General features: G+C 43.6%; 1 protein-coding gene across 1 annotated transcript in view; it reads right to left on the bottom strand.

The window, feature by feature from the left end:
* The window catches only part of LOC108790332 (disks large homolog 2-like), a 101,290-nt gene extending 93,255 nt beyond the window's left edge, over positions 1–8,035 (bottom strand). The window contains exons 1-3 of the mRNA XM_018560568.1: positions 7,964–8,035; positions 5,843–5,926; positions 1–51 (exon numbers count right to left, since the gene is read on the bottom strand). Coding sequence (XP_018416070.1) covers positions 1–51; positions 5,843–5,926; positions 7,964–8,035 — 207 coding nt within the window. The remainder of the gene's footprint in view (positions 52–5,842; positions 5,927–7,963) is intronic.
* Between the last annotated feature and the right edge of the window lie 5,727 nt (positions 8,036–13,762).

The following is a 13,762-nucleotide window of genomic DNA, read 5'->3' on the forward strand; positions in this document are numbered from 1 at the left end:
CCGCTCCAGTGTAATTTCTTCAAATTCATATTCAATTTCAGACCCGTTGATCTAGAAAAAAAAAGAGCATTACATGCACATATTATAATTAAAAGTTTAATTAAAAAAAAAAAATCCAAAACATTATATAATAGATATATTCTCAACAAAGCTATCCTTATCACAGTGTATTTAAAGCTGAACTCCAGCTTAAAGTATGTTCAAAAGATAACCCTTGCAGTGGGGCAACCACCGTGCAGCAAAGGGTTAAAATTTAAAGCCCCCCAACGAAATCCCCCGCCCCCATTTTAATAGAAATACGCTGATCAGCAGGTTTTAAAGTGTTTTTAATTGCGTTTCTGCGCTGAAACGCGACTAAAACCAGCCAAAAATACTCTAACAAAATCGTATGGAGACCACGGTGAAACGATTCCGCCGTGGTGTGAATGGCGCCTGAATGAGGCCTAACACTTTAATACTGCCACACCAATGAGAGGCTGAGGAAAGGGGGATTATTAAAAAAAAAATGAAGGAACGCTAAACTGTAAATAAGCGATTAATGTTATAAATGTTTTTTGCGCTGTGTTGGTGTTGTGATAAAATGATACAGGCGTATATTTAATTACAACACAAGGTATCACAACCCACGGCAATGCGTCACAAAGCTTTGCCATAGTTAAATTAATGTTTTTTTAACAAAATAATAAAATCATGCACTGTGATGCGTTCTAACAACGCACTGCAGCGCATGTGACCTGGCGTACACCACAATATGGTGCACGTGTATGTTATGTGTGTGAAGGGGAGGGGGGGTTGTGTTTTTTTTTTTATTTACACATTTTTTATTTATTATTATTTTACTGTTGGGGGGGCTTCGGGGAAATATTAGGGGTCTAAACAGACCCCCGACATCTCCCTTTTGAAATAGAAAAAGACATTGAGGACACAGAGCCCTCAATGGCTTTTTTGCAGCATCAGCACTCAGTGAATGGGTAGCACTAAGTACAGAGGCTTCCCATTCATTCACTGCTGATAGAAAGATATTTACTATCAAGCAGATTCTCAATGGGGAGGAGCCTCTGTACTGAGTGCTTCTCCCCATTGAGAAATTCAAGAATGAACAGGCTGTGATGTAAATCACGGCCTGTTCATTCATAACTCGGGACACATAATACTATGTAAAACAGCAGGAAGGCATCATGGCACACTCACAAACCAGCATGTAAAACAACTTGTCTCACCACTAAGGATAATGGATACACGTCTTGTTTTGCTTGACATAGCACTATGTGTCCCCAGTTATTTACAAACACTGGAGTGATCAGACGATCACTCCAGTGTTTGTGCTGCACACAGAGGATCGGTAAATATCAATGATACTCACCGATCAGGGGTGGACTGACCATTCGGGCAGTCGGGCACGGACCGAGGGCCCGCGGCCATCAGGGGGCCCGTCACTGACCGTCCCCTCGCCGCTACCTCTCTGCCATCTGCACCCGGTCAGCCCGCCCGCGTCAGATGCAGCTCTGTAATAGCCGGCTGCTCGCTCCTCAAGTGGGTCCTCGGCAGGTCCCCAGCGGGCTGCCCTCTACAATGCCTGATTACCGGCCCGGATCGCATACAAGGCAATCCGGGCTGGCTGGATCAGGCATTGTAGAGAGCACACTCGAGATGGGGGGGCGCTCCGAAATGCACGCCATACAACCGATCGGCGGCTATAGAGCCGCTGATCGGTTGTATGTGAAACAGCCGTTAACGGCTGTAGTAACGAGCGGGTCTTTCCTGCCCGTGCGCGCGCAAGCAGGAAAAAAATTCCGTCTGACGACGGCACGCGGATGCGAGTCTGCCGTCCGTCCGTTTTTTCTTAACGGGCGGACGGCAAGAGGTTAAACTGGCGCGCGCTGTGTGCAGCTTCTGAGAAGATACGCTATTAGCGTAGTGGGGAAGCTGGCTGCGGATTTTGCCAAGCTCCCGCTATGCTATCCTAGCAATACATTATACACTGGGGGGAATTTATCAAAACTGGAGCAGACAAAATCTGGAGCCGTTGCCTATGGCAACCAATCAGCTTCTCTCTTTAATTTGTTGAGTTAAGGTTTGAAAATGACAGAGAGAAGGTGATTGGTTGCCATGCACAGCTGCCCCAAATTTTGTCTGCTCCAGTTTTGATAAATTCCCCTCAATGTATGTATAATGTATTCCTCTATAGCTGGTGGTATTCTGCATTGCTGTATAATGTATTGCTGGGATTTATAGTTCTCTATAGCTGGTGGTATTATTCTACATTGTTGTTGTGCTGAGATTTGTAGTCCCTCTACAGCTTAGAGTTAGTGGCAGAACTACCAGGGTAGCACCAGTCGTACACGCGCACAGAACTGACGAGGCATCCCTACACTACCACTGTGCTTTAATTTTCCTCAACCGATAAATTTCTCTACCGCGTCTCTTCCAGGTGCGCATGTCAGGAAAACAGCTGATTACGCCACTGTACATATGACATTGACATTCACAATATGCCCTTTTGTGAATGTGGTTTTGGGGAAGGTCAAAGTGAAGCAAAATCCAACATTTTGACTGCCCCGCACAACAGAAATAGAGAGGAAATCTCTATTATTTATTTATTGGTATTTATATAGCACCGACAATGTATGCAGCACTTTACATGGACATTTATATCAGTCCTTGCCCTCAAGGAGCTTACAATCCAAGGTCCCTATCTCACATACAGGACCAATTTAGATAGGAGCCAACTAACCTAACCTACCTATTTTACTCACTGAACTGCAACTCCATTCATAGCATTTGTATCATGTGCTTTTTCTGGATGTTTGGTTGATATTCCGTCTCTATCATTTAAAATAAACCTATGATAAAAATTATAGACCTTTCATTTATTTGTAAGCGGTCAAACGTTACAAAATCTGCAGGGGATCAAATAATTATTTTGCACACTATATTTTGCCTTTACTTTTTGCTTGTCCCTCGCACTTTAGGTAACCTGGACCTGTTCTTGTGCCACAAAAACAGCCATTCAGTGATTTTTTTTTTTTAGTAGCTCAATGAGTAAAATCAAGACTTCCCAATTCAACCCGATTTTACAGACTATGAAATCAATAATTTTGCTGCCAAATCAATTTTTACTGAATCCCTTTTCCCTTTCCTAGCCATAATGCAGTATGCACTGTCTGAACCACAAGAAACCAATAGAGGGCGCACCTACAAATTTCATCTCATTGTGATCTGCCACTGCAAGCTAGTAAAAAAAAAGTTGCATCAAAAATGATTTTCAATGTGACAATAATAAGTCATGACGAATTTTACTGCAAATACAAAATTGTTGCCACTTAGATACTGAAAGTGTCATTATATCACACATAAATGTCTAGCGTTAGAAATGAGGGATAAAGGTTTTGGCAGCAAAAAGAAAAGAGCTCCAATTCTTAAAGCTTTACTGTTCCTCTGGGTGATGTAATCGTAAATGTTGTACGAAGCTCTTCAGAAAATTACCGCACATTAATCTAACTTTTAATCTAATGTGCAAGCCTGCGCCACTGCCCTATGACAAAGACGTGGTGCTGTTATTGAATAACTGACAGAGCTGCAAGTTTCTTGGCAGAAGTTGTCAGTTTGCCAACCAGGAAAGTTGGGGTATTAATTATTTACCGGCAACACAAAGTGTGACACCGTACGAGTTACTTCAGTGTAAGCTATATTGGTTAATACTGTATATACTTAGGTGTCAATGCACCTTGTCCCTCTGGCTTGCTTGGATGGACTGGCACACTTTGCCCTAGGAGCCAATACAAACATCTAGTCATTTCGTGGTAGATGAAACTTTCTGTGGGCCTCAAAAAGTCTCACTTGGGTCTCAAAAAGTCTCAGTTTTCATGTTTAGTTTACTGATTTGTATTGAGATTGTAGTCCATCACAGGAGTGAGCTTGGAGGTGTGGCTACTTTACAACACACACAGGGACCATGGGGAACAAAAGTAGCCCCCCTCCAGAAGGAAGGACAGTGTCAGCAACAATTCAGAGATGATTGGAGGATCGACAGCCGAGTGATACACAAATAAGATACATTTTTGTTAATAGTTAAGGTACCTGAATGTATTCTTAAGATTTAATACCTGAATTTAGTATCACATTAAAGGCACATGGCTGAAAATAAAGTTCCTTATCCTTGTGCAAAACTTTGTGAATTGAACCTAAAGTCTGGCATGGCGGATCATTGTTTGGTAGATATGGCTCATATTTTCACAAGATCAGCTTTCTTTCTGGTTCTTGGCATTTGGTCCCATGACATCTCTAAGCCACAAAGATGGTTGCTAGAATACGTCTTTAATCGCTAGTCTGAACTTGCAACATGTAGATATATAGAGCCCTGTAGGCGTCATTGACGGCCAGTTCAGCTGTGAGTGACGTCTGAAGTGTGAAGCAACTCCACTCATGGCCACCAGCCCAACATATCATTTCAGCATTAGCTTAGGCGGCAAATACCCTCCTGGCTGCCAGTTGCTGGTGGCCTATACAAAAGAGTAGACTGGATGTGGTGCCTATCTCAAGTTTGATGGATTTTGAGACTCACTTGGGAAAAGCAAGACATGCCTGACCTTTTTCACTTTAGGTGGTCAGATGGGCTATATATCATACAGAGAAATGTCCAGCTTGTTGGGAAATTATGATAGTAGGCAGGTGTCTTGCCACTGCTGTGGAGCAAAGAACAGTACCAAATCATGCACAAGCCCTTGTTACAACCCATAGTGGATCATGGTGGGTTTCTGATTTCCATGTGACTTAGGGGAGAGACAGATCTCATCCAACCTGAGCCATCTGCCTATGGGCATCCATATAGATAACTATCAGGGTTATTCACAAAAGGGTGAAGAGTTTGGAGAAGGCGGGAGAAGTGAACAATCTAGGACAACATAGCTGAACTGCAAAGTGAGCTGGGTTGGAGAATTTTTCCAAATCAGCTATGTTGTCCTAGATTGTTCCCTTCTCCAAACTCTTCACCCTTTTGTGAATAACCCTGTTAGAATGGGATTCTGGTTAAATGCCATTCTTGCTTAGGAAGTGCCATCCTATCTCCCTTGGCCAATGTTAACAGTGTACTTTTCCCAGAGAGCGTTTCCTGAGATCTGCCTGTGACGAGACACTTCCCGTGGTGAACAGAGGCATGAGCCCTGTAGACTGATTGAGTACTGTCCAAAGATAGGGGCTCCAGTTCACAAGACGTTGTGATTATCTAAAAAGTCCAGAAAGTGTGGCGTTCATTTAATGCCCTGGGGCCCAACCTGTGGCCCCTGGTCTGTAGACTCTGATCATTTCTTGTAGGGGTGTGTTTTGGACCCCCAAAATGCATCAGCTACTTTACTTGATTGTTTCCTAAGTCATTTGTCTATCTGGAGTATTTTAATTGGTGTGGCGCTTTAATTCCCACATCTACTGTGTTCACCATCAAGCTGTTGCTATGATTAAGGCCTCTTTTGGCTGAAACGTGTTAGCAGGACTGCTATGTCTGGTTGTATGCCTTGAAAGCTTTGAACTGGATCGATGAACCGTGTGCCAACACTTTTCTCTATTCTTCTTTTTATGATCCAGTTACAGGCTGGGGAAAGACAAGACCGGTAAGGGTTACTAAACTGCAAAGAAGAAAACAGATCTCTTGACCTACCAGAAAGGGCTGTGCTATGTAGCAAAGCTGTGTATATTTCAGAACTGGATGGACTGAAAAAAAAAATACTTTGGTAGGTAAAACAACTCCCTTGTATGCACTTCATTTGTATATTTAGCAGTTTGCCTGGAGTTCAGCTTTACCCACTCCTGAATGGTGAATCAATGTATATATTATCATTTGTCTTACCGTGTTTTCATGGAATGGAGTGTAGCTAACATAGGGGATAGTGTCCAAGGAGTCTGTGTTCACAATTATCGGAGCGGGGCTGGCCTGAAAGTAAAGACACAATACAGTTTTAATTAAATATTCCAAAACAACAATAAAATACAAATAAAACAATGGCTTTAGGACAATCATCAATGCTTTTACTGCACTTAAAGCCAAAAACATTTAAAATGAAATGCGTATTAGTGACATCAAAACAAAAAAAGTAATATCAATGTATTAAATTATAAATAGGGATGCACCGATCCCTAGATGCCGATACCAAGTATTTGGGCAAATACTAGTACTCGTCCAAATGCTCCGATACTTACCTCTGATACCGGAACTTTTGATCAGAGAGAGATCTCCCTCTGACCAGCAGTGCTGAGGGAGCATGGAACCGACTCTCTTTCCAATCAGGAAGCCGGGCGGTGGGTTATGATTGACTAGGAAGCCGGCTTCACTTGTTGTTAGGCAGCGTGGCTCCCTAACCAGAGAGGAAGCCGGGTGGCACGTCATGACCCACCTCCCGGCTTCCTGATTGGCTAGGAAGTCAGCTTCACATGTTGCTGGGCAGCCTGGCTTTCTTGCCAATCAGCAAGCTGGACGGCACCTCATGATCCACTGCCCGGCTTACTGATTGGTCAGGAAGCCAGGCACCCTCGGTAAGTGAATCCGGTGTTCTTACGATAGAACACCGGCTTCCCAGGCAATCAGGCCGACAGGGGTTCATGATCCGTCGCCCAACTTGCTGATAATTGGGGTAAATGGCACTGGCATCAGTACTCGGTATTAGCTGGTACCGAAAAACAAATATCGGTACTCATACAAGATACCGAAAAACCTGCATCAGTGCATTCCTACTCCATCAGTGCTTTGTGTTTACCTGAGCCCCAATAGGTTGTCTATATCACGCAGTACATTACAGAGATCAATAATCCGTATACAGCAATTCCTGATGTCAAAGGAGCTTACAATCTAATGTCCCTACTACACATACAAGCATGCACATACACACTCGAGGGCCACATCAGTCACACACCAATGCTAATGATCTCCTTGAACCCACTTCCTATTTACATGAATGCACTCCAGCGATGGCTGCATGGCATTTATCAGGGTGGGTTGGCTGATGGTGACAACAGTGGACCATGCTTGCGGCCTGTGTGCTAAAACGAGCACCGCTTGACAGGGTGACAACGGGGGAAACCATTGGGAGACAGGGACCCTATACAGGAAGTGCCTGAACAAGGACCCTCCTGCAGGATCACCAGGTATCATTTTTATAAAAGCTGCAGATTTCAAAATAATAAGGCTAGAGTGTGAGATAACACTTTATTATATGACAGCAGGCCATAAGTGACTCTGTTTATTTCGAAGCAAAGCAGTAAACAAAGACGAAGACAGACGCAGTCACGGGCAACATTAAGGGCATTCGTCGACAGGCTTTTGCGTGCATCAAGTGGGTTTTGCATTCCCATACAAGTCTATAGGAATGCAAACCTGCTTGAAGCAGGTCAAATGAATATGTTCTTTGGAGAATGTGCTAAGGTTGGTTACAATGTAATTTGCTTCTAGTGGTAATGAATGGAGAAGAGGGAAGTAAACAGCTGGATAGTCTTATTTTGATTATTTTACAGTAGGACATAAGTGACAGTGTTCTTATGGGAACAAAATAGTAGATGGAGACCTAAGTAGTCACAGACAACGTTCATATTATGAGCTACAGTATATGACCCATCACTTCAATATTCTTTCTAAAATTCAATAAAGTGGGTCTAACCCTAAAAATGTTATACATTGCAGCGTTCAATCTCTAGATGTGATGGATGCTTTAGTTTTCTTTTTTCAGGCTAAGCACATTTTTAGCAAGTACAGAAAATGCCTGTTAATCTTGCTAGAAATTCCATTTCCTTGTCCCTACCTGTGAGCAAAAAACAATCTTATTTTTCTTTTGTAAACTACTAGTCCAATCAATCTGCCATATAAGGTGTAGACTGGGTTTGGATCGGTGATCGGGTGATTCTGCAGGAGCAAGTGCCAGAGAAAAGGTAAGTTGTAGGACTTCCGGTTCCGGCGCCGGATGGACTAGACGGTGAATACAGGAGCTCCGTCCCCGCCACATCCAGACCGCAACTCCCGCACCTGAACATTGACTACCGAGGATATGGTCATATCGGACCACTCTCCAGTACTAATTGACATTCAACATGTGGGGCTGCCCTCCAGACCCATGGTATGGCGCTTCCCGGCATATCTGGCTACCGATGATACATTCCAAGCACACCTGGTCTCTTGGTGGGGGGAGTATGTTTCTGACAATGCATTGCAATTAGGGATCCCCAAGTTCAAAGGCTCCTGGGCCTGACGGGCTGTCAGCAGAATTCTTCAAATCCGTAACTGACCATATCTCCCCTACTTTAGTCTCCCTGTACAATCATATCTTGCAAACCGGTTGCTACCCGACCACTTTTAGCTCAGCATACAGAAGATTGCTGCCCAAAAAAGGGAAAGACCCCACACTACCCGGATCATACCGTCCCATTTCCCTGCTTAACTACGATGCCAAACTACTTTCCAAGATTATGGCCAATAGACTGGCCGTTGTGCTGCCTCAACTTGTTTCGCCAGATCAGGCGGGTTTTGTATCTGGTCGTTCCGCAGTACTGAATGTGAGAAAAATACTCACTGCACTGGAGGGAATAAGGTTGTCGGGGTCCTCTCCTGGTCCAATGGCATTGTTGGCCCTGGACGCGGAGAAGGCCTTCGACAATGTTAACTGGTCATGGCTCTCGAAGGTAATGGAACGCTTTGGATTTTCGGGGTCGTTTTTGAAATATGTGTCCACTATGTATAGCTCCCCCTCAGCACAGATATACACCTCCTCGGCCCTTTCCACAGCCTTCCGCCTATACAAGGGAACCCGCCAGGGTTGTCCTCTTTCCCCCTTATTATTTAATCTGGCTATAGAACCACTGTCCCGATCCTTGACTGCCCCTCACATTTTTACTGGTTACCAATCTGGCCCACACGACACTAAACTAGCATTGTTTGCGGATGATATCCTCTTGCTCCTCTCTGACCCACTGACCCAAATCTCGAACATCCTTGCCCACATCACACATTATGGCTCGTTTTCGGGTCTTAGAATCAATGTCAACAAAAGCGAGCTTCTTCCTCTGACCGCGGACAAAACGTTTGTAGCTACCCTTTCCCGTACGTACCCCACTCTACAAATACAGTCACGCTACATCACCTATCTGGGAGTACTCATCCCCCGCTCTGCCAGGGATTTGTATACACTAAACTACAAACCAATTATATCCAAAATTGTTCAAGAACTACGTACATGGAGGGACTACCCTATCTCCCTTCTGGGCAGATGTCACCTTATAAAAATGGTTAGTTTTGCTAGACTACTCTATCCCCTCCAGACTATACCCCTTTTGCTGAAAAGGTAAGTTGTTTTTTTTTAAGTCCATGGTGCGTGGATTGAAGACAAACTTCCCCCCTGTGATCAAAAAAAGTGAATCGCGAAATCACAACACGCTAAAAAAAAGTGCACAAGGGTGCTTTTGGTCCTCTTTCGAAGAAGAAAGGCCATGATTTCCTGAACCCCCTGGGGCACATGGCTCCTGACAGGGGCATGGTAACCCAAGTCCACCTAGCCAAAGCCAGGTCTACCAAGTACTAGGTAAAGGATCTCCCAAACAGAGACCTCCAAGTGGGCAGAGGTAAAGAAAACGAAAAAAAAAGGCCACAAAATCTCTCCCCTAACGCAGGACGGGCCCCAAAAGTAGAAGATAAATATAGCCGAAGCTGCTTTTATGTTTCTATGTGCTGCTGGGGAAGGGGGGTGAATTTTTCTCCTTTTTACCCAAGCTCGATTCAGACTTTAAAGTTATAGTTTTTATTTATCAAAATGAACCCAAGCTTAAAATGAAGCAAAATAAATTTTGCCAGAAACAAAAACTGGTAATTTTTAACATGGAAATCAATTCAGCCAAACCATTCTGCTCATCCCTAGTAGTGATGAGCTCAGGTTCAGACCAAAACTCGGTCTGAACCTGAGCTGCTCTGAACAATTGCCTTGGGCACTTTCATCCAATCAGCTGCGGTATGAGAATTCACGGGCCGCAGCTGCATACAGACAAAGGGGTGACGTAATTTACCTAGTATGGCCACATAGCCATATTAGGTATTTCCTAAATATAAACATGTAGCCATGTAAGGTCAATGGCATCACTGCATCCCGTTCCTTTGCTTATGCCAAGCAGGGGGCAGGGAATTCCCCACCAGCAGCTGATTGGGTGGCATGGAAGGCGCTTCCTTCCATGTTCAGGAGGGGCTCCTTCCAGTTATGGAGGAGCACTGGTTCAGACCGAGTTTGGTCCAAACTTGAGCCAATCCCTAATCCCTAGTGCTGATTGTCCTAGGGGAGGGCAGATAGTACCACAGTCATGTGTTCACTCTGACATCAGCAATTCAGAGCTAACAAATGTCTTACACTCTTTGCTCCTGGCCGTTGAACGGAGTGGCAGAGGAAGTAAAGAGAAGACCGTGTCATTAAATTCAGCACCGTGCATCAAACCCTACAACTAATTAATTACATCATCCTGGGACAAATCTTTTATATGTCTTTTAATATTTCAAGCAATTACATTATTGCCAAAGCAAACCAAATAAAAGTCACTGAAAAAGAACCAAGAAAAATAAAACAAACCTCTAATTTATATTTTGTGAAGGAGCCAGTTTACTAATATTTTACAGGCTCGAACCTTTTCAAAATCTTAGTAAGGTGTAATCAAAGTTTAATGGAACTGGAATAGAGTTACGCAGTTTAATTTTACACTTTAATTAAACGATGCATTAAACCATTTCTTCCTTGAGAAGATGAAGCTATGCAGGTTTATATTTTCTAGTTGCTTTAATGAGAATCTGAAGACCATTAAAGTGTCTGAAATTTTTAAGAGCACTTGCAGTTTTTTTTTTTTTTTCAGAACTTGTTGGTTTTTTATTGCTATTAAACAACCATCCTACACCAATGCTTTTAACGCCTTACTGGAGTGAGCATGGCCAATGGCAGTGCCGTAGTAGACAGGAAGAACAATAGCCGGCACCCCGTGAATAAAGCCTCTTTTTACTGTAAGGGCATAGATGAAAAAAGTACAAGGAAAAGACTCAAATCCACCAATTGTTCAGAGACACAGAGGTGCTCTTTCTCAAGGCACTTTAGCCAAATCAAATGTTTACACCCCTCAATTATCAAAGGAGTCAACATACCTGTAGATTTACCCATACCTCATGCTCAATCCCATGTAAACTAGACACAACAAAGCAGAAAGTTACTACGGGGTCCATTTATAAACCATTTGCAGGGCTCTTCACCCCACAAATATCCGTGAACATTCATTTTGGACACCTAATGCCAAAACAGATCTTCTTAATATATTTTTTCTCATGTAGAATGTAGAGTTGTCTTATTACATTGTGGCCACTAGATGGAGCATTTCCAAGTTGAAATGTAGAATGTTGTAATAATACATTGTGGCCACTAGATGAAGCTGAGGAGTTAAGGAAAGAAGTATTTATTTCCTGTGCTCCTCAGCTCCATCTAGAGGAGGAAGAGTAGTAGGAGGAAGCGGAGGAGGAGTAAGAGAAGTAGGAGGAGGAGGAAGCGTAGTAGGAGGAAGAAGAGTAGGAGGAATAGGAGTAGGAGGAAGGGGAAGAAAAGGTGGAGGAAGAGGAAGAAGAGGAGGAGGAGGAGGAGGAGGAGGGGGAACAGGAGCAGGAGGAAGAGGAAGGAGAGGAAAAGGAGCAGGAGGAAGAGGAAGGAGGGAAGGAGTAGTAGTAGTAGTAGATTTCCTATGATTCCAAGCTCCATTCAAACTAGGAAGAAATATATTAAGAACATTCCTTTTTGGCATTATTTGCCCCAAATGTCACAGCTATTCACATAGACCCTTATGACTCCACTGCTACAACATCCTCAAGAATATATCAGATTATATTTGTATACCTGTATACAAATGTATGCCCTAAGCTGGTCATAAATATATATTTTTTTCCTGTTCAGACCACTCACTTCCCCTATCCACCCTCAACAGCGTGGATGGAGGAATCTCCCACTGCCGGTCATTGTATTCAAATAACCACAGGAGAGTGGCTGCTCAAATGTCTGAATGGTGGTTGCAACTGATTGGTTGCAGTCACTGTTTGGCCCACAATTTTCCCCCCGGCTCCTTTTGATTTTTTCATTTGAAGTTTACCGAGCCAGTTGGTGCTGACAAAGCTACTCAAGGCTCAAATGTTGGTCTATTCACAGGAATTGGCTGAAATATGAGCCGTGTATGGCCAACTGTATATACTCAACATGGTGAGCAGTACAGACTGACATGCCCTTTACTCAGGATGGGGAGCTGTATGTGCCGGGGAACTGATGTACATTTGAGACCGGAACACTGGGCCTGTCCATGTGTTCCAACAAATGAAAGTCATGTGAGCACCTGCCAGTCTGTCATTGGTTTGTACAGGGTCCCGGACGGAGCTATACATGAACACAATCTGACTCCCAAGCTTAGATATACACTCCTTCTTGACTCCGTACAACCCTCTGTGGCCATGTGAATGAGGCCTTATTGTTGAGGTCACACGGTTTGACTAGAAGGACGTATTACTGTATAGTGTGATTTCCTTTAGACCAGTCACTATCAAGCCACTGTACTGTTACCCCCGTATTTGGTTGTGGCACACTATGTGCGCTACTATTAAACCATCCCCTTCATTTCAGCACCATTGGCCCCATTCCAATTATAGAATCACCAACTTTAGAAAGTTAAATGGTATGGACACAGCCAACCTGTCTCTAATCAGACTTAACTTTTGCTGCTTGGATAGTTTGGCTGGTCTCTTTGTTGCCAGCAATGGCTCTTCCATTCACTCTGCCATACACATCTCCCCGCTCGGCTCTTCGGAAACCTGGGACTCTCTGGACATCTCTGCACCCGCACTGGATGCTAGGAGCCAGATGGGGAGATGTATGTGGCCCTTACACATCTCCTCGCCGGCTCTTAGCAAATTTGGGATTCTCTGGCTGGCATACTGCCCAGCATCTGGCAACCAGTGACATCACTGGTTGCCAGGAGTCAGGCAGGACACGGGCCAGAGCGTCCCTGGTTGCTAAGAGCTCGGTGGGCAGATTTGTATGGGAGAGGGGTTGGGGGGGAGAAACAAAGTCAGCTGTCTAGGTGGGTCGTTGAATTTTCGCTGACCCAGGGATGGGTGCCCAGGGCAAGTGCCTTATGTGCCATGGATATGCCACTGGATGAGATTTGTAGGTTCACACAGTTAGAGGGCCGCTGTTTGGCTATCCCTACCCTAGGTTATATAATAAGCACACTGGTAAGTGACTTGCAACTGGTCCTTTTAGCACATCGAAAAACAAGCTTGGTGTACTTTGAGCAGCGTACTTCAAGAATGAAAATAACGAGTAATCTCTCAGAAAACTGTCTGTTGATTGCTACCCTACAGGTCCTTACAGGAAATTAGAAATCACTATGATAACATTATTGGAAAAGTTAATTGTCTTTGCTACAGATTATTTTAGGAATTTCTAAAGATTTTTCCAGATTTGCCAACTTGGAAACATTTCCCAAAAGTTCACTTTTTTGCTTTAGTGTAACCAAGCCTGTCACAAGCAATGCTGTCTTCCAAGACCGTAAAAAAATGAAATACCAATTACACAATGCTACTCAAATCCACCATTTGCTTTAGGTTACTCAAGCTTGTCACAAGCAAGGCACAAGACCGTAAAAAAATAAATTAAAAAAAAATACCAATTACACAATGTTAACACAATATACCTTTTTTAAAAATAAAAATTACCATGCACATTTTTTTGCT

This window comes from Nanorana parkeri, unplaced genomic scaffold (genome assembly GCF_000935625.1).
Source record: "Nanorana parkeri isolate BGI_ZX_2015 unplaced genomic scaffold, ASM93562v1 scaffold466, whole genome shotgun sequence".
Lineage (NCBI taxonomy): Eukaryota > Metazoa > Chordata > Amphibia > Anura > Dicroglossidae > Nanorana > Nanorana parkeri.